This window comes from Chionomys nivalis, chromosome 15, assembly GCF_950005125.1.
Source record: "Chionomys nivalis chromosome 15, mChiNiv1.1, whole genome shotgun sequence".
NCBI lineage: Eukaryota > Metazoa > Chordata > Mammalia > Rodentia > Cricetidae > Chionomys > Chionomys nivalis.
In genome coordinates this window covers 32520465-32537960 of record NC_080100.1, presented here as the reverse complement: position 1 = coordinate 32537960, position 17496 = coordinate 32520465, and the positions used below count along the sequence as shown (strand labels likewise).

At 37.2% G+C, this 17496-nt stretch overlaps 1 protein-coding gene across 1 annotated transcript in view; it reads right to left on the bottom strand.

Moving 5' to 3' along the window:
* Ndufs4 (NADH:ubiquinone oxidoreductase subunit S4) overlaps positions 1 to 17496 on the bottom strand; it is a 118033-nt gene that overhangs the window by 29095 nt on the left and 71442 nt on the right. The window contains exons 3-4 of the mRNA XM_057789886.1: positions 11378 to 11550; positions 2924 to 2997 (exon numbers count right to left, since the gene is read on the bottom strand). Coding sequence (XP_057645869.1) covers positions 2924 to 2997; positions 11378 to 11550 — 247 coding nt within the window. The remainder of the gene's footprint in view (positions 1 to 2923; positions 2998 to 11377; positions 11551 to 17496) is intronic.

Sequence of the window (17496 nt, the reverse complement as noted above, 5' to 3'; positions counted from 1 at the left end):
CTTGCTTCCACTGTACCTGAAAAAAGTAGGACTTCCCTACTTAAAGATGCATAATGTTAACTGTTAAAGACACATAACAGATCACAAGTACCACACTGAATATAAGGAATGGCATTATCCTGAAAACCAGCATAGCTTTACATTTTTGAGCCTACAGAGAAAGCCCTAATTTCCCTGGGAACAGGATGTCAGTATGTGTCAGGCCTGGTGAAGGCGCTGCAGTGGCTCCAACATCTGCAGTGCTGCACCCTGAGACTTCCCTCCACTCTGAGTGCAGCTTTCTCAGTCACTCTCTGTTGACCTTTCCCAAGTTACATTTCCTACTGACTTTGATACTCGACTTTCTTTCCTGGGGAGGTAAATCAAATTAGAGAATCACCTGATTTCAATAGCAGCAATTTCTACTTCACACCTGCAATTCACATAGCAACCGTAGTTATATACGCCTTGTGACCGCTTAGAGAAAGGCTAGCTAGGGATTTAACAGTTTAATTAGATTTCCTGTTATTGAAGTCATGATACAAACCCCGGATGAGTAATTTGCAAGGTGTGAGACATGAAGTATAGAAGGCTGAAAGGATGGAAAACATTAATAGAACTGTTTAATTAAAATACAGAAATGTTATCTTTAATCAAAGCAATAATATGGTTGTGCTGACAACAATTTCACATCTAAGAAATTTAAAACTTGGCCAAAAAGTGTCCAAGGAGAGCACACTTAAGAAACCTTTCTGAAGAAAAGTTTTTGGTCTATTATTAACAACCTAAGATATATTTATACATAATGTGTCAGCTCCTATCTAATTACTTGCTATTTATCAACTCATTTAATCCTCACAGCAAGTCTCATTATATATACGGAAACAGAAGTACAAAGTCACAATGACCAGCCATGGACTCAGATACAGTTAGTTTGGTTGTGAACCCAGGGAATGCTCAGTATATGCCCTGCCATTATCCTGTGTACCCCAGATCCTGACTTTAGACTTTTAATTATAGGCTATGTAGTGCTAAATGAGGAAGTAAAACAAATATTCTAGAAAACATTTATAGTGCTTTCAGATTTGTACTTCAAATATATTAGATAACACAAATTTTTCACATATAATACCTTATACTAATAATGTACTTAAGGTGTATATATTATCTTTTAATTCAAAGGATAACAAATATAGATTGAAATCCAAATGGCACAACTAGAACTTAAGTATCTTTCTATATTAAAATTAGGAGATTTCCTAACATGTTGTCTAGCTATTTCCTTTAAATTCAACTGTTCCATTGTGAAGGAGGAAAGAAGCTCAGGAAGTCAAGGAAACAGGAAGCTCAGAAAGTTATAAGACTCATGGGCCTCTCACTGCAGTTACAGAAGCAATAAACAGTTACTGGGGAGAGGAGACTCTTCAGTGGAGCTGCCTACAAACCCGGCAGGAGGTACCCAGGATGGGTGGGCCTTCTAGTCATTCAGCTACCTTGAAGTATCCACCCAATGAACGTACTGCTAAGGGAGATTCAGGAGGAATAGCTTCTTTGGTCTGTTGATGGTGCCTAATCTGATGGAATAGTCACTGGCTGACATTTTCCCCAAGAAAAGTCATACAACATATGCACTGTCAAATCCAATACATTCATTCAGCTACAGATATAAGCATTGCATTTAAGTGTAAAAGACACAAACTGCAAGGATGCCAGATGCAGGGAGGGAGGTATGGGTCAGAGACAAACATTACCAATTACTTACAACACCTGACACTTCTATTTCATACATACTATTTTTATTTTATGTGTATTGCCTGTGTGTGTTTGTGTGTGTGTTTGTGTGTGTGTGTATCTGAACACTACAAGCATGAGTTACAGACAGCTGTGAGCCACCATGTGGGTGCTGGAAATAGAAGCTGGGTTCTCTGGAAGAGCAGTCATTCCTGAGAGACTATTCTAACCACTGAGCCACTTCTCCAGTTCATTACAAGTACTCTTAACTATGAAAACACATTAAGGCCACTATGAAATTTAACACATAATTTCATAAATGGAATAGCATATAGATTACTATGACCCTAATGCCTCCTTTTCAGTACAGTATATTACAGACTTACTAATAGAAAATTATTTTTGATAATAATTTTAAAATTTTGTTTACAGCAAGATCACCACAAACTAAAATGTATTATTGCTTTTCCAAAAGTTTCAATATATTATTATGCTGCATAAATGTACTGTTGAAATTATGTTTGGTATTAGACCTGTCATGTCTACTAAAGCAGTAAATGTAATCATTTAAGCTTAAAGGAAAGTTTAGAATGAATATGAGAGCAGGTAATTCCCTTCAAGTAATTAAAAGGCTATCAGATAGAATAACAGACATTAGATTTTAGGTGAAAAGAAGAAAGCCTGTTACAGTGAAATGTCACAACTGGAACAGACCACCTCATGACATATGCAATCAGAGCTTAATTAACTAAATATTAGGGATGTTTTCAGGAGAATTCAGAAACAAGGTAAGTGTTAGCCAATGATCTTATTCTCTTTCTTTATTTCAATGTAAATTGATCTTTCATGTAACACTGGACATTCCATTTTAGATTTAATGATCAGCGCAGAGAGAATTTTTGATGTAGAAACAAACCTAAAAACCACTGGGTTAGATATACAGAAATATTTTTTTTCAGGTCAAATTTCATTTACTTAAAGAATGTTTTCTTCACATTTATTGTGTGTGTGCGCATGTGTGCAAACGTACACTGAAGCATGCACATGGGGGAGTTCTCTGTTTCTATCATGTGGGTGTCAAGGACCAAACTCTGGCTCGGTGGAGAGTGACTGAGCAGCTAAGTATCTGTCCAAACTTCAAATTCTTAAATGGTTTCAAGGTTAAAAACACAAAAATCTTATCTTGATTTAGAAAGAAAGGAATCTTACTTACCATTTTTTTCTGCAAAGGCAATTGCGGCTTCTTTGGTACTAAAGGTTAAAACCATGTTGGAGAGGGGATCGGCCCTAGAAGAAAGAATGCCCATGATTTAATATTAAGCCTTGGCTGCAAGACAATCAAAGTTTTAAATGCAGTGTTTAGAAAATAGACAGTTGGTTTAATAAAGAAAATTATGACAATATTTTATTTGTAATAATCTCTGAAAAATACTTCATTTCTGTATTAAGTCTGATTTTTCTAGTATGCATTATCTAATAATAAAAACCATAATTTCAAAAACATTTAAGTCCTCTTTACTAAGGTTTACTAAACTCTATTAAAAAGGGCAGTGTAAAGTTTTGAATTAAAAAACCCCAGAAGATTCCCAAACTGACCTTAGAAACTTAAATATCAAGAAATTTACTGCCGAGTAGAATTGCCAGTACAGACAGCCTCTAGTTAATGATAATTTTACCTAAGATTTTCAACTTTATGATGGTGACAGTGCAATATATAACAACAGAAAATATTTTTCTTTTAAAAGTACTTGAGTTTGTATGCGTGTCTGTACATTGTGAATGCACAGTACATGTGGAGGTCACAGGACCACTTACAGAAGTTGATTTTACCCAGTGAGTCAGACCACTGGCCGAAGGAACTATTTTTCAAATTTTAAATGTTCACCTGAATGATGAACAACAACAATGAAACTGCCATGTTGGGCGGCAGTGTAAACAACTGCATCACTAAACTACTATGTCCAATAGGTTAGTAGTAGGAAACATTTTCAACTCAAGATGCTTTCTATTTATAATGGGTTTGCTGGGACATTAACCCCATTGTAGTTAAGAAGCATCCACATAATACGAATCCTTAAAACCGAACCTTCTCTCAACAAAACATCACTAATACTGTTCTTTTAAGGGAAAGGTCTATAAAATAAAAACAAACATTCTAAGACTTGACATCCCTTGTTTTGATGTTTATAAAAGTATAACCATGTTTGCTATAAATGTTTAATGTAAATCTTTCAGATGAATATGACATTCTCTGGAAACTTATTCAAAACTATGGAAGAGGGGGGCTAGGAACATAGCTTAGCTGGTACAGTTCTTGACTAGATGCAAGAAACCCTAGGTTTGCCGGGCGGTGGTGGCGCACGCCTTTAATCCCAGCACTTGGGAGGCAGAGGCAGGCGGATCTCTGTGAGTTCGAGACCAGCCTGGTCTACAAGAGCTAGTTCCAGGACAGGCTCCAAAACCACAGAGAAACCCTGTCTCGAAAAACCAAAAAAAAAGAAACCCTAGGTTAATCCCCAGAACTGAATAAAACTAAATGTTGGAGGCATATACCTGTAATTGCAATACTCTGGGATGGAGAATCAAGATTAGTCTGCACTCTATGCCCCCCATCTTGAGAAGAAAAAGGAGAAATACTCTGGGCAACTTGGACATCTGAAAGATACATGACATAAGCAGAGCGCTGGAGTAGCTCTCCCTGATCTGAAGCCCCACAGGCTGCTGATGAAGTTCTGGTCATAAACTGTGAGCTTTCTGGGAATCCTTATGATCCCTATAAGCATGGATTCCTATACTAAATTCCCCTTTTAAGGAAAGAAAACCCTTCTTTTGATTAGTTATATTAGTTCCAAAATCTAATGATGTTTTTGTAGTGATACTCTTTTCCAAGGTACATGTGGTTTCACAGTTGATAGTTAAATAAACTAGTAATCTTCAGAAGTGATAATATAAATATGACCCAGTGATTTGAAGAGTTTCAACATACACACTGGCTTCGTTCAGAATAGTTTGTGTGTGTGCTTGTGAGAGGGAGAGAGAGGTAGAGAGAGGGAGAGAGACCTCAGAAATCAAGAGAACAGATCCATTTCCTCCAAAGGTGACAGAGCTTTTTAGTTACCTGCTGTATAAAGAACTACATGTAGGTTAAATGGTAAAACTGTTAACAAGCACTCATTCTTCCAGCTGGTTTGTCATTCTCCTCCTTCATGTCTTATATTTTATAATTCTTTCTAGGTAATATTGCTACCAAGATCTTAATCTTTCTGTCTCCTTTATTTGATTCCACCCCACCATTTAACATGTTACCACATTTATCTTCCAATTATTTATTTCCCAAACCTAGTGCCAAGCCAAAACTCCACACAGTTTCTATCATCCACGGTGGTGGCTTCCACCTCCTTACCATTTAAGTCCCTGTATAGTATGGTCAAAAGGCTTTCCAGACATTTTAAATTAGTCCCTCATAAGTAACCAACTGGTCAAATTAGACTTGTTTCTATGAACACACAGCCTGCACTTGCCCAACAGTGCAGTTGTTCATTAAGAATGCTCTCCTAGCATCTCTACATGTGGAAATCCACTGCAATCATCTCATGGCTCAGTTTGAGTACCAATCTTTTCCATGAAATCTCTCCTACCCTATGTCTTTCAATCTTTATATTTCTATTTTTACTTTTATACTCTATTTGCTCAATTCTCAACTACTGAGGTTCCAAGTCAGTAATGATAAAGAAACCTGTATCTTAGTAAGTGTACCTGACTAACAAATAAATACATGCATAGCAATTATAAACTCTTAACAGAAAAAATGGATGACAGAGTATAGTGGCATTTCATTTGTATTTTAATAAATAAAGATTGCCTGATGATCAGAGAGTAAAAAAACAGCCCCACTGGTCAGTTTTACATACCAGGCAAGCGGTACACACACCTTTAATCCCAGCAGCCAAAGTAGTTGCCATAGAAACCGGGTGGTGTATGCTTTTAATCCCAGTGGTACACACCTTTAATCCCAGCCCTAGAAAGGAGTATAAAACAGGAGGAGGCAGCTTTCAGACACACCTCATTCTGAGATTCCTGGAGACCATTTCGAACTGAGGTAGAGGTAAGAGCCAACCACTGGCTGGCTGTTTTGCCTTTTGGATCTTCAGGTTGAACCCCAATTTCCCTCTCTGAGTTTTTATTAGTAGAAATTCAAGAGAGAAACCAGAAGCAGAAATAACTGGAGAGAATTCTGCCCTCTCTGAAAACAAACTATATAGGATTCAGTTTCACAGTTGCCCTTAGGAATTCTCTAGTTCAGACAGATAGGAACAAAGAGAAGTCAAGCAAAAAGACATAGCTTGTCAACACAAGAAATTTGAAGATCAAGTACAGTACAACTAGCAGAGCATCTGGACACGTGGGTGAAATCTGTGAAGTGGGGAATCTATAGAGCAGTAAACTTTTGCACTGTGTATGAATGGACAGGTCTGGGAAGAATGAGAAAAAAACTGAACAGCGATTTCAGTAGCTGTCCACTTCAGGCTAAAACAAGTCAGGACTTGCTGAGCACCTTGTACTCTCCACTGGAATGTCAGAAAGACTATGTCTTTTAAACCTAAAATAGTGAGTTTCAGAACTAAGCCATGCCCCAAGGCAAGGCTAACAAAACAAACAAACAAACAAAATCAATCCTTCACTGGTTCCAGTGAATATGACTATCTACCAGAACAAAACTCTACAGAGGTGCTGTCATTAATTCAAGACAAGTAAGGATCAGAATTAGTATATTACTAATACTCCACGATATAAACTAATTTGATTATAAATCAATGACTATTGTTTTAAGGGTTAAGTAGAATATCAGGAAGTCACACATTCATTAAAAGATCCAAATGGGATTCTTCACTTCAGATTTACATGTAAAAAGTCCAACTGAAACCAAAGTGTTGCTTTGGTAGTAACATGGATGAGTCCTGTAAATACAACGTTGTTCAGAAACACCAGTCACAGAAGATTATTGTATAAAATAAATACAAAAATAAGCTAAACGCTTCTAGGATATTAGACATGCTGTTTCTCAATGTGGATATATTAATACATTTCATTGTTCTTTATGGTGTTTTTTAAAAGAGTCATTTTGTAGACATTTAGAATATTAACATATTCTAAATTGTATAAAATTTATCATACATATAAATTTATAAATGTATAAAAATTATCATAAATATCTAACAAGTATTGACTTAATGGAGTTATGACTCCATAAATTATCTACAAAGCCTTCTTGTACTGAGAGTTTTTCTTCAATGACCTCTGACAAATAAAGAATGCTAAGTGCAGAGGTCTGGCTGAGAGATGCCCCTCCACAGACTCACATCTCTGGTCACCAGCTGGTGCCATGTGTGAAGGAGAAGCCTCTGGAGTAAGCAGGACACTAGGGCAGACTTTGAAGGTTTATGACCTCACTCCACCTTGTGTTAATCTATCAGCTTCCTCTGTGTGGGTGAACATGTCATCAACCAGTTTCCCAATCCTGAAATGTGTGCTATCTTATCTGACCAGGAGACCTATAAAGCCACATATATGCCTATAAACACTGAAAAAAAATCCACAAGAATACATTCTATATTGACTGAGCTCTCTTCTGTGGAGATAGTAAGTATGTGCACAATAGTGGATGGATGGAAGGCAGGAGAGGACTAGCCCATAATTCTCTGTATCCAGATTACTAGCATCTACAACTACAAACACTCATTTACTTGTTCACAAAAGTCAATAAAGAGAAGTAGGCCATACTTAAAGAATTTACAAAACTGAGCCAAATAATTCAAACAAACTTTAAAAGTAATGAAGTCAAACAGTGCTAAAGGAAAAGATGGCACAGACAATACTATTTACTAACTGACAAGCCAAAGGACTAATGACAAGCCTACGAATCATGTGCACATTATTGTGTTATTATGGGTTGAAGGTCAAGCATATTATGTTGGATAATGAGGCAACAAAAGAATTAACAACATCAAAATTCATGAATACCTCTGCTTAAATGAGAGGGCCTTCCATGCCCATGTGACATGACACAAACTACTTGTTTCTAGAAATTAAATGACAAGTTGATACTTCTCTAATAAGATGGCTCAGTAGGTTGAGGGTGCTTGCTGCCAAACGTGATGACCTGATCTCACATTCATACACATGCACACATTAAGTATCAAAAAAGAAAGAAATCTATGAGTTTAATATCCAACTAGCTGTACTATTAAATGACAAGGAATGTTTATTTTGGCCCCACTATGCTTCCCTGTTGGTTTAAGGAGATTTATACTGTAAAAACCCTGGGTCAAACTTGTGATGATTTTTGTATCTTATAATATTTTTCAAGTTTACATAAAGATAAATCTTTTACTTTTGACTTCTAACATTTAAAAGACTCAGGTAATTAAAAGAGCATAAGAAGCTTGCCATTCAGATATAAAATGTCAATACAGTATTTAAAAATGAGAATTTTAAAATCTTAAAAACAAACATCAAGGCACACTTATTGTTAGAAAGTAGCCTTTCAAAAATTATTCTTTTTAACAAAATAGTACAAATAGGTAACAATGAAAACTATATTTAAAACCAAAACTATGTTCATTAGTCATGAAGCTTACTTCCACAGCTACCTCCTTATATGCATCCACTGGAGCGAGCAAGCAAGCAAGCAAGCGAATGAATGAATGACTAGACGATCTGGGATGAAGCTTCTGTTGTGACACTATCAGAACTGCAGAACTGCCCTTTCTGTTAGCACTGCTCTACTTTAGGAATCAGCATCTTTTCTATTTGTGCATTAATTGCAAGTCAGAAAAAGAATCTCCAAACACAAAGATTCTCTTTCTAGGTGCTATGTCGAGTTTCTTGAGCTTTTATTAAGTGTAAAATTTCTTCACCATTGGAACTAGGTTCCTGTTAATCCTCCATGTTACTTCATATGGCAGATTCAAACCAAAAGCCAATTTACTAGGTGTGAAATTCATCAAATCTAGGTCACATACAGGGGGAAATTTTGGGTCTTTAGAAAAAGAAGTCTTTTAGGTATAAGATCTATGGTCGTTTCTCTTTCAACATATTCAAGAATGGCCTATCAGTACTAAAAATTAATTAGATATTTTCTTCTTCCTGTTAAAGTAGTTCTCTCATCAAAATGAAAATTTTAAGCTGAAGACGTGGATTTGATGTAGAATATTTACCCAGCATGCATCAAGTCGTAGAGTTGATCCTGGTACCACATCTGCACACAACTATAAACCTACAGACATATATAGAACTAGGCTTTAAGTATTTTCTTACACTCGACATGCTAATATTAGATATATAATGATAACATATAGGTAGATTTGAGAACCCAAACTATGGTGAAGCCATTAATTTGAGATACAAAATTTTAAGATTTAGTTTTATTATTATGTGTATGCATGTGTGTCCACATGGAGGTATGTGCACATGAATGCAGATGTCCATAAAAGTCAGAGGTGTCAGACTACCCTGGAGCTGGAATTACAAAGTGTGAGCCACACAGTGTGCGTGCTGTGAATCAAACCTGGATCTTCTTGAAGATTTCTTAACCACTGTGCCATCTCTGCAGCCCAAGATGAAAATTTTGTAAATGATAAACTTATAAGTACAAAATGTTCACCTTCCAATATCAACAGTTTTACAAAAAGGTTTAAAATATGTCACAAAAGAAGTCAAAATTCACTGTTTAAACAATAATTTTATGTACTATTTTTTTTTTGTTGTTGTTATTAAGAAGACAAACATTTGCTGGACAGTGGTGGTATATGCCCTTAATCCCAGCACTTGGGAGTCAGAGGCAGGCGGATCTCTGTGAGTTCGAGGCCAGCATGCTCTACAAAGCAAGTTCCAGGACAGCCAGCATTGACACCCCTAGTGCCCCCCCCCAAAAAAAAAGAGAAGCTAAACATTGAAAAACTAATGATTCTGATATCAGCAAATGTGAAAGCTCCTGCTTTGGTAAAACAAATCAGTCATGGTTTTTCATACTGTATTTTTCAAGCTAGTTTTGGTTACTTCTTAATATGACAGCAAAGAGAACCAGTTTTTAAAAAATATTTAAGATACAAAACAACAGTGTAGACAAAGCAACTATATGAAATATTCGTTCTAGAGGTGACTGTTATACCTAGAGAAAAGGAATGTATCCCTGAAGACACGGGCTACAGATGAAAACTTAAAGAAACCCGAGTTACTACCATTAATTAGATCATAGCTCCTTAGTCTAGGCATACCTTTACACAACTGTCTATACATCATCAAATCTAAGCATAAGAATACACAGGATTCTCTCTAGGTCTTTATTTGAAGACTGTTTCATATAAAGTGTATATACACTTGTATGTTTATTCTATTATTAATCTTGCTATTGATGCCTCAGTCATTCGTGTTGTGATGGTATAAATACATATGTGTGTGTGAGTGTGTGTCTGTGTGTAAACTTCACAAAATTTAACCTTTTCTTCTCTCTTTCCTTTCCTCACCCCAACTCTTTTTTTTTTCCTTTTTCATAGTGTCTCATTGTTTTAACCCAGGCTGGTTTCAAACTCCTTATCTTTTGCCCCATTCTTCAAAACTCAGGTATTACTATGTATTGGCCACTTATCTAAAGTGTTTGCATCAAAAACAACCTAGAATATAAAAGGTATCAATGCTGAACCAGGATCTGTTATTGCTGGAGATGCATTCGTATGTGAATCCCAGGAACAGATGAACACACTAAAATCTCACAGAACTCAAAAGAATTATTGTAAGATTCTAATCACTAGGTATGGATAAAGAATTTTCTTCTAAATTTCCACTGGAAACACATGATTTACAAAAGACTCCACGAAACATAAAATATAAGATACCAATTTTTGGAAACTATGTTTTATATAATTTGCTCAATATAATTAAATTCTATAAAAACTTCAACATGGAAGAATATCTAAGAAAAACTTTCCAGAATACAGCAACAGAAAAAGATGTCTTCTAAAATTTATTCCACTATGTTCTAAAAATTATTTTATAATTAATTTATAATCTTAATCCTAAAATCTCAGGAAATTACAGGTATCCCTCAAAATTACTTAATTTCTGATTTCTGTTCGATACTTCTAACAAACAAAATAAATGTTATGCAGGAATATTATTTGAATTTAAAAATAAATCGAAGCTGGGCATGATGGCACACTAAGGAAATAGATGGTAGCACGGCCACAACACCGAGGCCACAGGTCTACAGCAAGTTCTGGGCTGACCAGAGCTACACAGCAAGAGCTTGCTTCAACAAACTAAAAACCAAAACAAAACAAAGACCACTTAGTGTTACCAAACTATTGCTATCACTCCCAGAGTATTTTCAGCTAGTATTCATATCACTTATGAATGTTGTCTTATAACAATATCCAAAAATAGTACTTCTGCAGTTTATCGTTATGTCCCAAATACATATGAACATGACTACGGATATATAAAAGAATATATATAATTCCATGTTTTTGGTTGTAATAAAATCTAACTGTACTAAAAAGTATTTTCACAAGCTTACTAGCTCTAGGAAAAGTTAGTGTTTTCTTTACAAAAAAAAAAAAAAATTACTATTTTTAACAGAAAATCCGAAAACAAAATTCAGAGTACTCACGTTGATGCCCAACCCATCAAAGGGTTTTCCCATCTCTCTCTGGTATCAAACTCCAACTTCCATTTCTTTGTGTTGTTTACTCCAGACTGCATGTTATTGCGAGCAGGAACAAAGATCCTGACCTTTCTGGTTTTTATGTGCTCTTCTGGAACACCAGTTAAAGTAGTGATATCCTGAGGAAGAATAAGAAAGTAAACATCTTTGAACCCCTGCATAGCAATTGGTGCACCTTTCCCACTTCCCACCTCTATATGCTTGTTTTCTGATTTGTTTACCCTGATATTTTATTTTATGAATCTCCACTGTGCTATCTGTAAATAGTAAAGGTGAGAATTAGTTTTGGGGTACAGTGAAAGAGGAGCTATCAAATTTTTGTTCTTTCCTTTGTACAGATTGAACCTAAGGCCTTCTGTAGGCCAAGCAAGTGGCTAAGCACTGAACTATCTCAACAGTTCATCATGCTATCCCGTCCTTTCTTTGATAGACTCTCTTGTATCCAATAGCTTCCCCCTGCTTCCACCTCTGAAGACAGCATGGTCATTTCTGAGGAGTGTGTAGACAATGCTGCATTCTTTCTTTGTGATAAGGGATAACAGATGTTACAGAAGCATAAAAGGCCCATTAAGGGAAAGTTGTTACCTTCTAGCCAAAAGAATGAAATCTGCCTTGACTCCTCCCTTAAGAATTAATCCCATGGTTGTAAACGGAGACTGCAAGTTCATTTCCCAGTCGCCAGACCCGAATAATCACACAGAAACTATATTAATTACAACACTATTAGGCCAATGGTTTAAGCGTATTCCTAGCTAGCTCTTACATCTTAAATTAACCCATTTCTATTAATCTGTGTATTGCCACGAGGCTGTGGCTTACAGGTAAGGTTCTGGTGTCTTCTCTTTTGGCAGATACATGGAGTCTGCCTGACTCTGCCTTCTTTCTCCCTGCATTCAGTTTAGTTTTCCTGCGTACCTATATTCTGCCCTGCTGTAGGCCAAAGTAGCTTCTTTATTAACCTGTGGTAATAAAACATATTCATAGCATACAGAAGGGAATCCCACATCACATGTTACCAGCCAATCACCTTGCCAAGGGACCATCCCTCTGGGGTGGATTCACCTTAAGTCAAGTTAAAGAGACAGGAGGAGTAATTAGTGCTTATTAAGGATAAATTTTCCTTCCCAGAATTCCTATCCCCTAGTGTAGTACCTATAGGGAGTCATCAAGAGGTTCTGAGTGAGAACTCAGGAAGGTCTAACTTTTCCTTATTCTCTTCTAGATGGTTGCCAGAGCCTATGTTTGCTTTCTCTGGTACTCTGAATTTGTTTCTGTAGAAAGGGTTTCTCTGTGTAGCCTGGTTGTCCTGGAACTTGCTTTGTAGACTAGGCTACTAGCCTCCCTGAGTGCTGGGATTAAAGGTGTATGCCACCATGCCCAGGGGTACTTTGGAACTTTTAAGTCTTTCTCTAAAGCTTCTGTCACTGAGAAGTGACTGCTTGTCCATTATGTGACTGACCTCCATGCTGCCCTAACTCAAATGGCATGACCTTTCCTCTTCTCTACTTCCCTCCTCCTGGCTGCTATGAAGGTATACAGCTTGCTACCCTGGGGTTTCTCTTTTAAAGGTTAGCTTAAACTGTCCCTGAGATTCTTGAATTCTTTCATTAACGATACTAACAAACCTAAGGGGAATTTTGACATCTCTGATAGCATTTGGTGATTCCATCAGAACTCCCCCAAATTTCTGGTATCAGACAAAAGAGAAATATATTTATATAAATACAATATGTAAAAATATAAATGCATTTTTTTTTTTTTTTTTGGTTTTTCGAGACAGGGTTTCTCTGTGGTTTTGGAGCCTGTCTTGGAACTAGCTCTTGTAGCCCAGGCTGGTCTCGAACTCAGAGATTCGCCTGCCTCTGCCTCCGGAGTGCTGGGATTAAAGGCGTGCGCCACCACCACCCGGCTGATAAATGCAATTTTAAATAAAGAGACACATCACTTACTAAATTTTAAATAGAAAAAAAAAAACCCTGTCAGTGGTTTTTATGTCAAACTGCTCACCACTGGGCAAAGTCTGAAACTGTACACAAAACAAAAAAGCTTTAGTGTTTTCTCTCCCTATGGTGAATGACAGAGTAACACAAAAATCCAACCTGTAAGGTATGCCGTAAGGTGGGAAGGTATGCCAAAGGTGCCCAACTTCAGAGAAAATACAACTGTAAACACCTGTAATCTCTTTCACTTTTTATACATTTATCCACTAACAAATGCTTCACTAGGAGAATGCATAGAATTTTGATGTTCTAGATTAAACACATTCACCAAACATAGTAGCAGTCAGTGCACACAATAATGAAATAAGTTTGAGTTTAAATTTACAGTTAGTAGTAGGTCACCCTATCATAGTAACCCATCAGAATCATATCAGGGTTCATCATATCATTCCTAGTTGGTGTGGGGGGGGGGGCAGGGGAATGTAGGAGTCAGTATTGATTTCACATGTCTTCATCTTATTTTGAGACAGGGTCTTTCACTGAACTGGAATCTCACCTGTTAGCTATACTGGCTGGCTAACAAGTCCCAATGCTCCTTCTTCCTTTTCCTTCCCAAAGCTGGGATATAGGTATATGCTGACATGTCTGGCTTTTATATGGCTTCTGAGATCTGAACTCAAGGCCAAGAATTTTACCCATTCAGCATCTCAATAACCAACCATTTATATCTTCTTTTAAGTAAAATATTTAAAATCATTAGGAATAAGGTGGAACACTTGCCTCCCGTATGTGAGGCCCTGAGTTCAATTCCCAGTACTATCAAAGGAGGGGAAAAGTTCATATGGAAACTTTTGAATAACGGCTTACAATTAAGAAAGAGAATGAAACGGTTCTCTCACGTAACCTGTTTCTGGTGCTGTCAGTTTTGTTTCAGTGCCATGTATCCTCTATGAGGGCTGTTCACTTGTAGTGTGTCTGTTAATGCTATGAACCAAAGAGCTGCAGTAGGAAGCACAGCTCACATCTGTGCTGAAATTAAAAGAACGATTCTTTGTTAATTCAGTGAGCACCCAGTTCCCTGCTTAGCACAATATCTTTCTAGCTGTACCAAGACGCATGGCTATTTTGTTACAGCTTACATAGTTAGAGAAACTACCAAAATAATGCAGAAATATGTTTACGTGATAACAGGCTTCCTTGTGTGTACTGTGTGGAGTGCCTGTGTGCATGTCAGGTAGTTTTCTCAGTTTCACTAAAACTGAAACTCACTGATTTGCTACTTAAGCTAGCTCGCTGGCTCTGGGGTCTTGCGCCCCCACTCTCCAGTGACCCTGCCGAGTTTGATGTGGAGGGATCTCAAGTCCAGCTCACACAGTTGATGTGGAGGGATCTCAACTCCAGCTCACACAGTTGATGTGGAGGGATCTCAACTCCAGCTCACACAGTTGATGTGGAGGGATCTCAACTCCAGCTCACACAGTTGTCGCACAGCACTTTATCCCGTAAGCTGTCTCCTCAGCCACACAGGAAAATCCAATGCGCACTGACTGACATTAGTTTGTTTTTTTAAGTTTTCTTACATCTAGGATAAAAGGCAACTAAGTGCTTTATATCTAGGAGACAAGAAAATGAAATGAGTACAATTAGCACAGAAAGCTTAAGCATTAATAATGTATGGTAGCTTTAAAATTGTGTGTGTGTGCGCACGAGAGAGAGAGAGAGAGAGAGAGAGAGAGAGAGAGAGAGAGAGAGAGAGAAAGAGAGAGAGAGAGCGCGTGAGCAAGTTCAGCACACTTCTGGAGGTCAGAGGACTACTCTCAGGAATTTGCTCTCTCCCTCCATTTGAGTGATCTGGGACTTGAACTCAAGTCATTAAGTATGAGTGCAAGCACCTCACCCAATTGAGATACCCCACTTGTTCTAATTAGTAATTTTTAATTGTTATGTTCAATTTAAATAAAATCATAACTTTTTTGATTTATTTTTGAGACACTGTTTGCTTAGCACTTATAAGGCCCAGACTAAATCTCCAGCATGGCACAATGTGTGTGCTCAACACACACACACACACACACACACACGTGCACATGCACATAGGTTTTTGTTTTTGTTTTTTGTTTTTGGAAGGGTTGGGAATTGAACTTAAGGCATCACACATGGCTAGGCAAGAACTCTATTACTAAGGTATATTCCCAGCCCAAATGTTAACATTTTAAGGAGTGACTTTCTAAAGCGCAGTCCTCTACTTAGAGCATGAAGTAACACGGCTCTGTGGGGGTCCTCAATGTTTATTTCTTTTTTGTGACTGCCATTTAGTTAACTGTTTACTATTTTCTATTCTTACGCTAATATATTTTCTAAGAAGATCTATTTATAATTATGTGTGTGTGTGTGTCTGCAGATATGTACAGATGTGAGTGCAGGCGCCTGAAAAGTCCAGAAGAGAAGGTCGGATCTCCTGGAGCTGGAGTTACAGGAAGTTGTGAGCTACATGTGATGCTGGAACGTGAGCTCAGGTCTTCGGGAAAAACAGTTCTCAGTCTTAGCTGCTGAGCCATCTTTCTAGTCCCAGATTAAGATCATATTTCCTCATCATAGTTGCATTAAAGTATAAATACTCATTATAAGCATGCTATAAAATTAATAGGCAGGCATCTTCTCCAAATCCCAGATCAACGCCTCTATTTTGCACCCAGTTTCTAATGAATAAAATTATGCTACGTGGCTTGTTTTCAACTGTATGAAAGGAAACATTCAATTAATCTTTTACATCCAGAAAATGAGATTATAAGAAATATATATTTTTCCATACTTCTATACTGTGATGCATGCATGGCAAAAAATAAACCAATAAAGCTTACACTTTATATTGTTTCATGTCCCCTCAGATTCTGGCACTTTCTTATTGGCACATGCCCCCAATTTTAAGCTGATAGTCAAGGGATGAGCTTCTGAGTTTTGAAGCCCTCCCAAGTTGTCCTGACAGACTGACAGACTCACGGCTTTTGCCTGCAGAAGACGTGAGCTGCTGCAGCCCAGCTGAGCTGCTGCAGGACAGAAGATACAAAGGCTTGGCAGCTCACACACTTGAGACACCTAATGCTCACAGAGCTCTGTAATTCCCAGTCCCTGCAGATGCACTCTCAGCTCAGACAAACTTACTTCCTATGCCTGTAAAATGCGCTGACACTCTGTTGCTATCATTTCATGCAAACAGAATTAGCAAGTGACAAGAACCTCTTCTCAAACACACACTGCAGCGGGCTAACTCCAGGAGTCCATTCAAACACTGTAACACTTGGAAAGATCTGTGAGCCCTATGTTGAATGTCTTCAGGGATTCCCTTTTTCTCTCAATTCATGCTGAGCTACTTGTGACTCATATTTCGCAAACGAGCAAACAAATAAAACACCTGCAAATTAATCTGAATTAGTGGAATTCTCTATGGATTTCTACTTTTGTACTAAAATACTGATTACCTGTGATTTTTCTAAAACACTATTTTTAATATAAGAAATGACATAGATGTTGATATTGTCTTTTACTAATTTCTTTTTAAAAATTTTCTAGAATCAGAAAAAAAGTCAAGCCATGTAAGAATAAGAAGCCATCAAGTTGGCACTAAAGAATCTCAACTCATTAGTTAAGAATCTCTCTAAGTTCTAATAGGTCATATTATCACATAGACAATACACGAATTTGTTCAGTTTTAAAGGTTCTCACTTTTAAACAGTTGGGTTCAAAGGAAATCTATTTCAATTATTAAAGAATGTAATTATCCTAATAATGTTAAATGATAAAATACTAGTTTTCCATATAAAAACTGATTCGGTTATCATCTGTCCCCACTTGTATGAACCCAACTTTTTTCTTTTTTAACAAAGAAAGTAAGGAACAAGCAATGGGAAGTTGGTGTTACAATGCAGAAAAACCTCCCAGCAAGCTTCCTGCAACCACCCAGCATTTAGAGTCTTGCTGGGTGCTCTCTTTTCAATACCAGAATTTCACACATTTCAATGACTATTATGACTTCAAAGAATCAAATTTTCATCATTGTCCGTCATCTGCCGGCTGATTTGTATAAAGGAGTTCTCCAGCATGCACTCCAAACAAAAGCCTCCTTCC